The sequence below is a fragment of the Cyclopterus lumpus genome, chromosome 15, assembly GCF_009769545.1.
Source record: "Cyclopterus lumpus isolate fCycLum1 chromosome 15, fCycLum1.pri, whole genome shotgun sequence".
Taxonomy (NCBI): domain Eukaryota; kingdom Metazoa; phylum Chordata; class Actinopteri; order Perciformes; family Cyclopteridae; genus Cyclopterus; species Cyclopterus lumpus.
Window position 1 is genome coordinate 21,872,334 of NC_046980.1, and position 14,773 is coordinate 21,887,106.

Consider the following 14,773-nt stretch of genomic DNA (forward strand, 5'->3'; position numbering starts at 1 on the left):
TCACTAATTAACACATGTTATCTTGTTTGTGTCGTCCGTTTAGGGATTAAGTATAAAGTGGAAAAACAATGAAAATTTGCTGTTTCGTGTTGGTTATGTGCCAGATTATATTTTAGCCTGGAGCATTAACTAGCTAGCTGTTTACAGTCTTTATGCTAAGCTACGCAAACTGGCTTTTGTCTTAACATTTACCGCACAGACATGAGAGTGGTATCGATCCTCTCATTTCGGCAGAAATCTCAGCACACATGCGTGTTTCCCCAAAAAGATCATTGTGCACACTGTTAAACCAGTGGAGTAGGATTGAATCAAACTGTGGATTAACTGGGGACACCACATGTGCAGTCGCGCCACGTTCCTTCCTCTTTATCACCAAGGTCTCAGAAAGGACCCTAGATCTATCATTTGCAATGAGCCGAAAGGTTTTAGATGAAGTTTCACGTGTAAAACACGCGTATACTCTCATTCTTTTCTTAAATGATCTAATTTATTAGTTATGAGTTCTTTATCACAGTGTCTCTCGAGCACTGAGCTTTACAAAGCTCCAATGTTAAAAGTAAATGTCAAAAGCATTACAAGGTGACATAGGGCATAGTGACCTTGGTCCTTGGTGGACTTGAAGTCTTCTCTCTGTCAGTTAAGGTGCAATAAGCTGCCCTTCCCACAAGAATTCCTACAACAAATTGGGTACGCGGCCACAACACAGCCGACATTGTGTGGTGTGATATTAAGCGACTAACCGGTCACACACACATCACTTGATCCTCAGGCCTCCGCAGCCCGAGGGCTTCCTTTGTATCTTATCTTATCCGGGGGAGACCAGAACTAAAGATGCGGCCCCATGTGAAGATTGCACATATATAGGCTTATCTCCCCCCCCCCCCGCTCACAAATACACAGTCAGAAGACAAACAATAACCATCCATAACTCTTCAGAGGGCACAAGTCCCTTGATGAAACCTAGAAAAGCAAAATCGTGAAAAAAGGTCTGTTCATACTTCGGAGCGTTTCCCTGATCATTTTGCATTTCCCGTAGTTAAGCTAATGATTCATAGATCTATTTCATCTGTGCGTGTCTGATGCTGCTGCTAGCACACAGTTCATGGAAGCTGTTGCATTCGCTGTGACTGGTTGCTCTTCCCCAGAGAAATCCTGTTGAGCACACAGGAAATGATACATTTCACATTTCCTGCAGCTGCAGCAGGTTGTCGGTAATAAATAGGAAACCATGCAGGGCCGTTAGCATTAGCAGTGATAACCAGAATGATTTGACAGACAAAGACGGCTGGATATTCATTGAAACAGGGAGCTCATATAATACTCAATACTCTCCACGCAGTTGGACTTTGTCGTGAAATTAGGATCTCGCCGATTTCCTCTTTATTGAAACAGATAATCGACTGGGCCACCTGAAACTCCAGAGCGCTTTAGTCATGCACAGGAACGGTCTTAAAACGGTTTCTCTCGTTTTGCAGAAGTTTCACATTAAAGGAAAATGGAAACAATGTCTGACAAGGAAGAAATGGCGTCGGAAGGAAGTCTGAATGTGACGCTGACGCTGAGGCTGCTGATGCATGGAAAGGTAATAGACGGATGTGGAAATAGTTCAAAGAATTTAATTTAATTTATGTCGTCATTAACTAATTAACTAATAGCATGCCATTGTTGTTAAAATAATGTCATCCTGCTCTAAATGTATAAAGCTGTGTTTCCTCTTGCTTGTTAAACTTTTTTTTTTGTCTTTTTCATTCACAGGAAGTCGGCAGCATAATTGGGAAGGTAGATATATATATATATTTTTTTTACAATCCATCAGCATCAGACTGATTCCTTTCTGATTGCCTTGTTTTCTTGTCTTCATCAAACTAATCAAGTCTACTGTTGTATATTCTCCTACATGACACAAGAAAGGAGAAACAGTCAAGAAAATGAGGGAGGAGGTGAGCACTCACTCTGACACCCCATAATGTGAAAACACGTATCATTGAATGTGTCCTGGCAGACCAATTACACCAAATTGAAGCATTAATAATAATTGGGGATGATGTGTTTTCCAGAGTGGTGCTCGTATCAACATATCGGAGGGGTCGTGTCCCGAGAGGATCGTCACCATCACAGGACCGACGGAGGGCATCTTCAAAGCTTTCTCCATGATCGCTCAGAAGTTCGAGGAGGTACAGCAAAGCGAACCAACTCCACCGCAACTGTTCCCTTTTCTCACATGACCTTCATTCAAATTCAGTTTGATGCGAGAATTTAAGAAGAAGAAATATCTTTGGTCTGGAGTCCGAAGCGCAGTGAATGCACATTTTACTTGGCAAAAAAACCCCCCATTTCAAATAAAACTGACGTTCTCAAGGCCGGTTGCTGTAATAATATGTTTGACCCCCCCCCCCCCCCCCCCCCCCTCAGGATATTACCGCAGCGATGACAAACAGCACCGTGACAAGCAAGCCCCCTGTGACACTTCGCCTGGTGTTCCCAGGGAGCCAGTGTGGCTCGCTGATTGGCAAAGGAGGCTCGAAGATTAAAGAGATCAGAGAGGTATAGGGCAGGCGTCCTTTCTCTTTTTTCTTTTCTATCAGGAAGTTGTTTTCCAGCACCCAAAAGCTTCCTCCCTCAAGTATCCAGCACTCCAGTCAAACTTGTTTGCTCCACCTCACTTGATTTTCCCTGCCTTAAAATGTGTGTATTTCTATTAATTTCTGTCCTCATCTGCTGCTCATGAAAAATCCCTCTGATTATGCCTGTAAAGATCAGCGGATGGTGAATACTCGTTCTGAATGGACAATATTTGTGCGTCGCCTCTTCAAATATTGGAGCATACATTGCTATTTGGCTTGCAGCTGCTCCCTGCATGTCAAAATGGGTTTAGGGTAATTTGCGGGGTGCTTGAAAACAGCATTTTCAATGTGGGTGATGGTTGTGCTCTTTTCAGCAATAAATAGCCTTTTGTTTCTTCTGTTGTCTGGCGACGTCAAGACCACGGGCGCTCAGGTTCAGGTGGCAGGAGACATGCTGCCGGACTCCACAGAGAGGGCTGTCACAATTTCCGGCACTCCACAGGCCATCACTCAGTGTGTACGACACATCTGTGCCGTCATGCTGGAGGTAAGCACTGCCAGAGAGCAGACGATCCGCACGTTCAGCGGCTCTATTTAGATATCGAGCTATAGCACAATCCGGATATTGAATATGTTTTACTCAAGGCTTTGCGTTCAGGTCGGAGTGGCTGATCGGCCTCACGAGAAGATGTTCAATATATTGTTCCTTTTATTACATAATGATATCGTTTTTTTTTGTCAGTCATACCTCCAAACTTCCTGTCAGTCCTCCTTAACACAAAACATGGTCATAATCATAATTTCTGTTCTTGACATACCGCTGGAACTGCAAGGGGGGATGGGAGTCACTGGACTGAAGTACCGAAAGGTTAGATTAAGCTAAAGGTTGAATTAGTTTATTTTTAAGTTTAGCATCCAACAAAGAAATATACTCCAACTCCACATTTTATGTTCTGTTCACAGTCTCTTCATAAATTGTTTTGGTCCTCATGTAATGAAAGGGGAATACAAATATTGAGCAGGCGATTTCAAAAAGGGATATAAAACGACAGCCAGTGACACTAAGCGTTCCCTCCTCACTTGTGGATGAATTCTGGCTGCACGTCTGTGTCTCTAGTCTCCACCAAAAGGAGCGACTATCCCCTACCGACCCAAGAGCATTCCTGCCGGAGCCCATGCAGTGTTGGCACCACAACACCATGCACAAGTAAGTAGCGACGTGGGAGTTATTTAAACAGGGTTTCAAACCGCTGGGTTAAAAGCACAACAATTGAATTGGGAGCTCAGAGTCAACGCTGATCTGTAAACACATCTTACCACAAGAGGGACACATCTGTGCAGCAGGAAGCTCTTCGTATTGCAACGCTCTAGGCGGTAGGATGAGGTAATGATCACATTAGAAAGTATTCAGGCAAGGCTGTAATGTGTCAGAGATATATGAACGACGGGCATTTAACATACAATAATTCTAATGCGGCGTGACACCTGAAAGATGCCGTGACTAAAGCTCGTGCTTCCCCCCCCCCCGAGCTAGCCCGGTTGCTGTCCTGATTTTGGCACAGTGTGCTCTGACCTATCAGGCATCTGTTTATGTTATTGGATTTCTGGCCATCATGGTCAAAGAGGGAGGGGGTGGGGGTGGGGGATGGGTGAACAGCAGATGACATTTAGATGAAATTCCATCAAATCCATACACATTAGAGCTTATGGAAAAGTGGAAGAGAATGGATTTTCAGAAATTGCACTCACTGCACCGACTCTCACACGTTATATACCCTGTGACAAATTCACATTTCAAGTTTGGTGTTTCGAACACGACCGCATCTCCTCTCTTGCTCCCCTCAGGCCTACGCCATTCCAGGGCAGTATGCTTTCGCTCACCAAGATGTAAGTATGCCCATTCGAGCTGCTGACATCCGCCCCGTTGACCTTGCCCCCGCCCACTCCTCCCAAGCCACCACTCCGCCCTCTGTGTACCCTACTCTGCAAAAGATGAAATTCAATAACCCTGATCTGTTGACATTACTAACGCTAACACATTGTTGTTGTTGTTGTTGTTGTAGCAGCATGCATTGATTGAAATGAAAGTGAAGATCTCTAGAGTTCATGATCAGTGATAGCTCCGTAGCCAGAGATGTGACTGTATGTTCTGATGACTGCCATGAGAAGCCAGCGTGCTCTCTGAAGGGAATGGATCTCTTCACTATCTGTGATGTTTGTGAACTTCAGATTGGCTCTGCATTGCAGTTGTCAGCTCCTCTGATAATAATCCAGTTTGATTGGTTAGCTCTAACTTCCTTCCTACCCTGCAGTTGACCAAGCTTCACCAGTTGGCTATGCAGCATATCCCCCTCCCTTCCCTTGGGCAGAGCAACCCTACCTTCCCTGGTACGTACCCACGGCTCCCCGGGGAAGTCCATCTATCCCTCTGTCTTCACTCCTCTTCGAATCACATCATCAACACCCCTGTCACTTCCGAGAGGAACAAGGATGTCTCCATTCTCTCAGAGTTTAAAGACTCTCACAGGTTTTTTTTGGGTTTTGGTTTGTCGAAGGTGGCTTTACAGAGACGTGCGTATCCCTGAAGTGAGCCGTTAGGTTTTGCATTGGCGTTTGCATCTATTTGTACGAGAAAACGAGACGAGAAGAACAGAATAGTGAGCAGGACAGTGACGTTTTAAGGTTGAGCCACCAAACTAGCTTATTATAAACAATCTTGAAAGTTAGTCACTGAAATATTTACAGTGCGTGACGGATTGAAGCCGACAGACTGAAATACAAAAGTAAAACAGCAGAGTTCTCTGAGAGGGAAATGTGAAAAATGTCAGAAATATTTACAGTTTAATAAATATTTAACCACTTCTCACAATTCCTCATATCCTTTCCCAAAATATCCGCTCCATATGCCCGGTTTCCCTCTCCAGAAAATACAAATCCTAATCTCTTGACCCCCATCCTCCACCTCTGCAACATTTCTCCTTCAAATCTAACACTGTCTTCTTGGCCAGTCCACCCCTAACCTCAGCCCCCCCCACCCCCACCCCCACCCCCACCCCACGTACTCATATACTCTGCCACAACTAAACTGAGGACAAAACATTACAACACTGTGATTATGTACGCCGGACTGGTGTGTTAGAGCGCACGAGTAACACTCATATTTTTTAATGAAAATGCTTATCTTATAGTAGCAATGCTAAATATGTGCATATAATGTATATTTATATGTCTGTCAGGAAAGATTCTCTTGCTATATGCCATTTTCATGTTCCTATTCGAGCAGTGTACCAGTGATAAAGTAGGTTAACTTGTCATGCAATGAATGTGGAAGCCATTAGTGCCAAACTGTTGTTCACATTTCTTGTCCTACTTTGCAGGATTGGATATATCTGCCCCCACAAGTTCACAAGAGCTGGCAATACCTAATGATGTAAGTGGCACATTGTTTGTGTTCTCCCAGCACACAAACTCACACAGATAATCCTCATGCTGCTTAGTTTATTATTGCTTTCTAGGAGGACAGTTATAATGACAGTGTCGTCAGGACCGTCTATATTCGAGACCAAGACAGGACCAAGACTGTTGGGGGGTCCAGACCAAGTCCAGACCAAGACCAGACCAGTACGAGTCCCACGCCGCATGACGTGCTTAGGATGAAATGTGCAAACGTGCAAAACTAGAGGCCCTGCTCAAAAGAATCGGAAAGATTCCCTTTAAAAAACAGAAAAAAACAAATAGGATTCCTCTTCATTCGCCTCTTTTGATGCTCATGTTGTGTGCGTGTAGGTGTACCGTGAGAAATGTCTCGATAAAATACTCAAAAGGCGATGATGTGGGAATGTTCCATTTGAAGAAATAAATCAGATAGCCAGCTAGCTGAGCACAATGTAGACGGTGCTGTCACTAACTGACATTGTATATCTAATGTGTTTGTTTAATCTGTGTGCAAAAAACTAAGTATACAAAAATGACAGGTTGGGGTTTTAGGGGGAGTTATGTGCTGGACTATTTGTTGGGTAGGAGCGGTGACTTCCTGGAGTCTTGTTGACACCTTGAAGGCAACTAGTGGAGACTCAAGTACCTAGAATAGTCATTTGTTCACTTTGGTTTTTGTATAACATGCTGATGAATAAGCTTTAGAGGTACGGCTGGACAGAGCAAGGCTAGCTGTTCCCCCCTGCTTCCAGTCTTTGTGCTAAGCTAAGCTAACCGGCCGCTGGTGGTAGCTTTGTATTTACCGTACAGACCTGACAGTGGTCTCAATATTGATCAAAGTGAGAAAAAAATGTATGTCATAATGTTAAAGTAGCGAGTGTTATAGTGACAAGAGTCGCAGCATTGTTAGCTAAAGTGTCATGTAATCACACAATAACAGTATATGGAGTGTCAGTAATGTGGGTATAATTGGTTTCCTGCTGTCACAATAACACAGCTGGAAATGTGTTTTTTTGTCCGTGGAAAGCAACCCGGAGTTGCAGTTGCTTCCACGTGCTGTTCTGAAATCTAATTCCTGAAAAGATTGGAGACATGACTTGTTCTGCCATTTACATGTTTCCACTCTCTCCCCCTCTAGTTTATTGGCTGCATAATTGGAAGACAAGGCAGCAAGATCAATGAGATCCGGCAGGTCTCTGGAGCTCACATTAAAATTGCCAGTGCCACTGATGGCTCAGCCATGCGCCAGGTCACGATCACGGGCTCGCCGGCCAGCATCAGCGTCGCCCAGTACCTCATCAACGCCAGGTAAGACATTACTACGGAGGGCGCCGGCGTCCAGCAGGTGCAACGCATCGCGGCTTGATGATAAGACAGCCAAACACCAGAGTTATTGTTCTCAGAGTGAGGCCGGATTTGTTCCATCTCACTGCTCCGTTTTCTGTTGACTCTGCTTTTTAACACGTTCCTTCTTTGACACTTATGTTTTCTCTTCTCTCTCACCTCCCTTCTCCTTTGTCCCACCCATTCTCCCCCTTTTCGTTTTCCCACTGTCTCCTCTTAACCCCTTCACCATCTCAACTCCCCCCTTCAATTGTCACCACCTGCAGCTTAGAGATGGCTAAATACACCATGCAGGCCGCTTCCTCTGCGACCCCAGTTGACCTCAACATGAGCTTCTCTCACTGCGCTCCCACTGCCTCCAACGCTGCTGCCTCTATGGCCATCCTGGCGGCCTCCACCCAAACCCCCAACATTAACGTCCACTCTCCCTCCGCCTTACAAACCTTACAAAGCCCACATTACGTCCCCGTTTCCAGCCTGCTTGGCATGAAAACCCTCCCCCTCCTGACTGTCCACCCAGCAGGCGCTTCCGGCCTAACTCATGGTTTATGCCCTTACAGCGCAAAAATGTCGACCTCCGGCATCAAAAAGTCTGAGCGGCAGAAGTTCGCTCCCTATTGATGTCTGCTTTTTAAGTCACGTCAGTGTAGCTGACTGGTAAGACATTCGTTAAATGATCCAAAAAAAAATTCAAAAGAAATCACATTGAGCATACATAGGCTTACGAATAGCTTACACCGCTGTGTGTGAGTTGTTCCAGCGTAACACTTGTCTTCCATAAATTGGGAGAATATTAGAAACAGACGGAACGCATGGTAGTATCAAAACATGTCCTCATTAATTAACACAGGCAGCAGAGGTGCATATTAACTCAGCCATATCTCGGAGACATGCTTAACAATTAATGTGGGGAACTCAGGCTTGTATTAGTATCCTAGAAAAAGGTATATATATATATTTTCAAATGGATTCATGTTACAGAGCTTTATACTTACTACTTACTCCAGGAGAGGTATTTTCAAATGCAAAAGATGCAAATGTTGACTTAGTTTTCTATCTCTGTAACTAGTTTACAATCTTTGTTGTTTGTTTGTTTGTTAGGTAATGCAACGGAGCATCATAACACGTGGTGCTCTGTTGGCAGCAGGCTGTTGAAATGTGTGTCTCGTACAGTAGAAGTCAGTGTGTTAAGTATTTTGTCAACTCAACCTTTCCTTCACTTTAGGCTCTCATCAGTGCTAACAGGCATGGGTGTTCTGTAGTAGCGTTGCGCTGCTGCAGTTCTGATGGGATTATCCTAAAGCCACATTGGATTCTAGTGGATTCCACTACGCAGTAATCCCGTAGAGCTGGACTGGCCCAACTAACTCATTTATTGTATTTGTACGCCAGCTTCTCTCCTGTTTATCTTCCAACCTAAACGACTGGAACGCTTCGACTTTCAGCATCTGAAAAATGGACGCTGAGCAATTATTGCGATAACTGTCTTATTCATGTGTTTTTTTGGTGTGGGTCCGCCCCCAAACAATGCGGGGCTGTAATATTTGAAATGACTTTGGAATAAATGTGACTTTTTATGAATACAGATTGGTTGTTTTGTTCTATATGTGCCCGTGAAGAAATTTGTGTTGATTACTCTGACTCCTAAATACAAACATTTACTCTGATGATTTATGCGTTGTTTACTTTTAAGTGGCTTTGAACTTTAATTGTATATAAATCAGGACAACACATTTCCACTGGAATTACATTTAATAACTCAGGGAGCAATTTTGTATGTTATTTTCTTTTTGTAGAAACAAAATATCTACTTCCATAATTATTTGAGCACCTGTTGGGATATGATTTTCACATTTTATTAATGCAAACCCTTGAAATATAAGCAAACCTGAAAACAAATCGACACAAATAAGGTTATATTTCCCCCGTGTTTCTGTCTGACCCGTATAAAACCAAAGACCAGACAGCCACAACAACATGACTCATATAACAAACAGATACTCTTCCACAAAGAGGAAATGTGCATCTACAGCCTAGACGCGTAAAACATTTAACGGCATATGGAAAACAATAGAGAGCAGTAACAACGGCCATTAGCAGTTGGCCCCCCCCCCCTCCCTGCGCTCTCTTTTACGGTAACAACAAGGAGGTAGGCGCCTCCTGGAACACCTCTGTTCTGCCCGATGGGTAGCGATGCCACGTGAGGCCGCTTCCACAGGAGGGCTCGGAATGCTAAAGTGGGGATAATCAATAGTGAATGGGGACAGACAATGTAATGACAGTGAAGGATGACATTTGAACCTGGGGGAAGGTGTAGCAGCAGAGAACAGTGCTGCGTGTATGCTGATGGGTGCCCAGGGCATTTATGGGTTCACAGCCAGCTTCTAATGCTAGATTAATGATTTCCTTTTTTCCCCTTCAACCTGACACAGGCAGGAGTGAGAGGCGCAGCTTCTTTTTTTGGAGCTTGCTGTTTTGAGGAAAATAAGTAAATAAATATGTTTTTTGTTTTTTTTAAGTTGCTGTAAAATGTGTGATACATTGGTAGGTAGAGCTGGACACTCAATCCCTGCAGTACCCCGAGAATATTCCTCTATGCATGTATGTGGTGTTTAATTGTATTTTGTGTTACTTTGTATATGGTATTCTTTCAGTGTTTCACTGTACTACTATAGCGTAATACTTTGTGTGCTACTTTCTATATAACCTAGAGGAAGTATAGAATGTTTTAGTGATTGTTATGGCAAACTTGTGGTTTATTGTTTTTGAATAAATGATCGTGGATAGTTTTGAAGACCTGGAGCCCTCTTCTTATATTTCATTCTTATCGTATCTATAGGCGTGTTCTGAAGTTCTGAATAAGATGTGCTGCAGGTTGATGTTTGCATGGCGGTAGACCTGAGGTCACGAGCAGTAGGCCGAAATGTCACAATGTCAAATATACCGCACCGCATTACAAGTGAAAGTCATGCATTCATAATGTTACCTAAATGTAGCTAAAGCAAAATAGCCACGCCAGGTATGCAGGTCTCTGTCAGAGATTTCATTTATATAATGTTGGATTATTCATATACTGATGCATTGATTTATGTATTGTAGCTGGCCATGTGTAGCTATAGTTTATTCTACTGCTATCTTATTCCTTTTGGGTGATTCACTGCATACTATTATTTTCTCCAAATGTATTTCCAAACAACTGTCGGATGGATTACCATGAGATGTTGTAAAGACATTCATAGTCTTCAGAGGACGTAATCTAATGACAAGTGTGCTCCGGGGAGCCGTCAGCGTGACTGTTTATGCTTTCTGTGTCTCTATTCCCGAAAAGTAACTCGCAGCTGCTGCCGTCAGATAAATGTAGTGAAGTAAGAAGGACACCATTTATAGTATAAAGTAGCCTCGCAGAAAAGGAGGTAACTTTAGGTATAGGCTCGTACCTAAATGAATATAAAGTTGATTCCAGTAGATATAATATATTTCTGTATCACATGCAGGTTTTATTCTCTTAGTGTAAAGAAGGCTTTGAAGCCTTGAATCGTGGAGGGCCATTCAAGGATACTGATTCGGATTGATGATCTCTCACCGGATCATTCTGTCCATTTCATTTCTTCAGTTATTGACCCCTCCGGTGTAGTCGGCTAATGTTCTTTTCTCATTCGGCAACAAATTACTTAGTGACCAAACTCAGGGAAACGACTTCCTAACTCCAGATAATTAAGTAAAGTCGTTAATCACAGCAGCGCGTGAACCTCCTGAACCTCACTAATTGACTGCCCCCGTTGAATTCCTCGCTCATTTCAAACGGCCCCATCTAGCGGCCGCTCGGCCCCATTTATTAATTTATTTCTCTCTTTTTTTTTTTCCTTTTTTTTTTGGTCACCGTGAGAAAATAAAGTGGCTCAGCGCGCAAGCGGGGACGTCAGTAGCTGCTCGCGCGGCACACGCAGCGGCCGATCGCAGGACACGCGGAGCTTCTCCCACTCGCCGCGGCGACGAACAAGTTGAGCGCGACGCGCAGACGAGCCGCGAGCATCCTCCGGGGCGACGCCGCCGCCGCCGCCGCCGCCGCCTCCGCCGCGCGCGCGCGCTCGGCTGGCTCAAACGCGCGTTACTTTGCACCGAACCGTCAGCTGCTGCTGCGTTTTTTGGAGCCCGGCGCACGGACGGATACAGGGACCGGACCGACTCCGCGGATCACAGGTGCGTGTGTCGGCGTGGTTGTGGGGATGCGGCTTTCTCCGGGTGTGATCGCTCGCTCCGGGGTTTCCACGCATCAACTTACTTTTGACGCGCGTTCTCTGGGAAGTGGCGCATTTCATGAAGCGGCGACGGCACCGTGCGCCCGCGTGGGAAACGTCACGAAAGCTGTTGTATGCAAATGAGCTCGACGTGGGTCGCGGGTTGTCCGAACCTGCAGGGTTAAAGGCTGTCGCACCTGTAGAGGGCTGTACGTGGGCATTTCTCCGGGTGCACCGCGTCGGCATGCTCATGTAGATGAGACCGAGGGGGTCCGAAGACGCATCACAACGGGGGTGTTCAGTGGCGACACTCCGGGATGCATCATCCAGACACACAGGAGCCCACACACATAACACGTATCACAAATGCTCCGAAACGAACACACAGGTGGTTTGAATGATGGCGGCGTGTGCTTTTATGGAGAATCTGCTTGTTTTCCGATTATTATTATTATTTATTATTTTTATTTTTCTGCGGTTATATTTTGGGGATTTATTCACATTTTGTATCGTCACTATGTCTCTGACTCTGTCATTATCATCATCATCATCATCTTCTTCTTGTCTTGTTCAGTCTGAGTAATAAAAAAGAAGAATCAAGCTTGTCTCGTGACACATTTCCTGCTCCAGTCTTCTCCTGGCAGGGCTTTGTGTGTATATGAGCACATTTCCACCTTGTTCCATGGCACATAATCTTAAGATTATATGACAGTTTTGCAAAGGCTTGCCGCTTTTGCATCGCACGTTCAGGCAAACTTTCTTTTGATTTGGGTCACTCGTAAGATTTACAGTCAAGAGGATACAATTCAATTAGGCAGCCCTGCAGCGATCTGTAATCACTGGCAGATGGCTTAATACTTGGATCTTGCTTCAGTATCCCTCATTGCTCTAATTGGATTTCATCAGTTCACACTGTTTATTTGTATTAAAATGAGTTTTTTCAAACGTGGCATCATTAATTCAATGCTTTCTCAGTCCTGTCAGATGGAGCCCACTAGCCACCACTGTCTAAACCTCTCACATCTCGCCCCCCCCCGTGATCTGCTTTGTCATAAATTGAAGTAGACCTCAAAGTAAATTGTTGCATTACCCGTGTGCCATCGACGGCATGTTGGGATGCTGGAGTCGCGTAGGATCTGAAATGTGCGATAAATGAAGTGCACATATTGTCTGTCTGAGTCCGTTCCAGCCCCCGAGGAGATGCTTTTCCTCTCCAAGACAACGTGGGCTTCACGTTTGCTCGTTTCCTCTTAAACCGTGCACACTTATTGTGAGCCTCTCACCACTGCTGCATCACCTGCCACCATTAGGCTTTTCAGGCAGATCACATGTTCACATTGGCACATGTTCCTTTTTTAAAGAGTGCTCACATTTACCGAGACCAAAGGGCGTTAAGAAGAAAACAAACTGGCACAGACATCCACTCTGGTGTTTGTCGAACATTTCCTGGAGATGAGAGCACAGCCCGGGCACATTTGGCACTATTTATAGCCGTATTGTGCGAGTGGAACAGCTATCAACCTCATGGAAGAAACCTGTCTGAGGCAGGTCAACCTTAACACGTCTCAACCGACACGCTCTGAGTTATTGAAGCCTTGCCAATTCAATCTGTATGAATAACAGTCTCTTATTAGTCAAGGTAGAGCTAAGAATTTCACTCCGAGCTCAGGTTGTTGTGTCAAGACTTATGGGCCTTATTCGCTCTGCTGGGTAATGAAAACGATAATAATTTATGAGTCATAAATCAATGCTATGGGGAGCATCATTGAACCGTGAACTAGCAGCCATGTTGAGTCTCTGCTTGCTTGATTAATCATTGTTGCTGCACCTCAGTGTTCAAACCGGCTATGTTGAAATAGCCTGAGACGTAGACAGAACTTTGGCCTTGGACAGAGGGATTTCTATCTAATGACTGACCCCTGCTCCTGCTGGAGAACACGGAGGCTAATGCAGAGTTCATTCTCACTTGTGCTGGGAGCCACTGCACCATTTAAGTGTCAGTGGAAGTGGAAATATTCGTCAGCGCTAAAAGGTAATAAATAGCACACGGGCTGTCGGCATTTAGATGTGCATGTTAATAGGGGACCAGAATAACAAAATGCAATTTTACTAGCCATTTACGGGGAAGATAATGAGCATTTCCTGCCGGTCACTACCTCTGTATCTGTGATAATTGCTGTTTACTGTGCGCAGAAAATCCAGCTTTCTGGAGCTAGTGGTGGCATTTTTGAATAAAAAGGAAAACATGTTATGTTTGGCAGAGTTAGGACTTATTCTGATGGTATTGACAGCTGATGTGATTACAATTATAGGCTACGTATACACTGGAACTGGATTTTTGTGGCAGCATTTATCATCTTTAAATTTGACATAGATTTAAATCGATTCTCATAAGCTGTATTCTTGTGACTGGAGTTGACAGTCCCATGTGTCACCTTCCCAAATTACAAATAGGTGTGCTTGTGTTTATGTTATTGGAGTTTCATTCAATTCAATTCAGTTTATTTCATATAGACCAATATCACATTACAAATTTGCCTCAGAGGGCTTTACAATCTGTACACATACGACATCATGAGTTCATTCATAAAGATCTAACTGACCCCAAACATAAGCGATACCACTATGTAGGATGGCATACTGTACATTCATTTGTCTATGAAGGATTTTTATGTAGATACTATTTGTTTATGCACAGCTCATTCAGTATAAAAAAGGTGTTATAACAATTTCCTTTACGTTGACACAAGCCACAGCTACCTCTTCAATACGTCTCTACGTTGTATTTCAAAAAGATATTAAAATGATTAAAAGTATTACTATGAACTATTATTCATATGTATTGCGGCGTCGTCGTCAAACACAAAACACTTATTCTGAGCTAACCCTTCGTTTACTGGTCTGTCATTTAGGTCTGCGATTGGATCTGTCCCATTAATACAAATAATATGCCTAATAGCCTCTACTTCAGTCCAGTATTCAAAAGTTGAACGTTATGAGTCTCTTCTTCTAAGCTGGTTTGCTTCGTCGAGGAAACGAAAGGTTGTCTTCTTATACACACTTTATAAAACAGACTCGGTTCATTTAGATCTGGATTCTTATACCTTTATGTATTAAACCTTGCGGATAGTCTGATGTCTTAAGAACGGCTCTAGTTATTTTGTTTCCGGGCGTGGTTAATTCTCCCCCTTC

At 43.9% G+C, this 14,773-nt stretch overlaps 1 protein-coding gene across 3 annotated transcripts; it reads left to right on the forward strand.

The window, feature by feature from the left end:
- Positions 1 to 1,200: 1,200 nt before the first annotated feature.
- zgc:110045 (uncharacterized protein LOC664755 homolog) lies at positions 1,201 to 8,928 on the forward strand. Of its 3 annotated transcripts, none has more exons than XM_034552688.1 (12): positions 1,201 to 1,582; positions 1,756 to 1,779; positions 1,908 to 1,940; positions 2,058 to 2,174; positions 2,413 to 2,544; positions 2,983 to 3,111; positions 3,682 to 3,771; positions 4,410 to 4,451; positions 4,877 to 4,952; positions 5,942 to 5,994; positions 7,138 to 7,307; positions 7,610 to 8,928. In XM_034552688.1, exons 1-12 carry the CDS (start codon positions 1,496 to 1,498, stop codon positions 7,962 to 7,964), a joined length of 1,308 nt encoding a protein of 435 aa, XP_034408579.1. In that variant the 5' UTR covers positions 1,201 to 1,495; the 3' UTR covers positions 7,965 to 8,928. The 3 variants fall into 3 exon arrangements, with proteins under 3 accessions (XP_034408579.1, XP_034408581.1, XP_034408580.1); XM_034552690.1 differs by having other exon boundaries at positions 8,569 to 8,928; XM_034552689.1 differs by lacking the exon at positions 4,410 to 4,451.
- The last annotated feature ends 5,845 nt before the right edge of the window (positions 8,929 to 14,773 follow it).

Excerpts from the sequence above, each read along its gene's own strand:
- zgc:110045 (XM_034552688.1), top strand. The coding sequence starts at position 1,496 with ATGGAAACAATGTCTGACAAGGAAGAAATGGCGTCGGAAGGAAGTCTG. Across the intron at positions 1,583-1,755 it reads GGCTGCTGATGCATGGAAAG|GAAGTCGGCAGCATAATTGG; the intron begins GTAATAGACGGA and ends TTTCATTCACAG. Across the intron at positions 3,112-3,681 it reads TCTGTGCCGTCATGCTGGAG|TCTCCACCAAAAGGAGCGAC; the intron begins GTAAGCACTGCC and ends CTGTGTCTCTAG.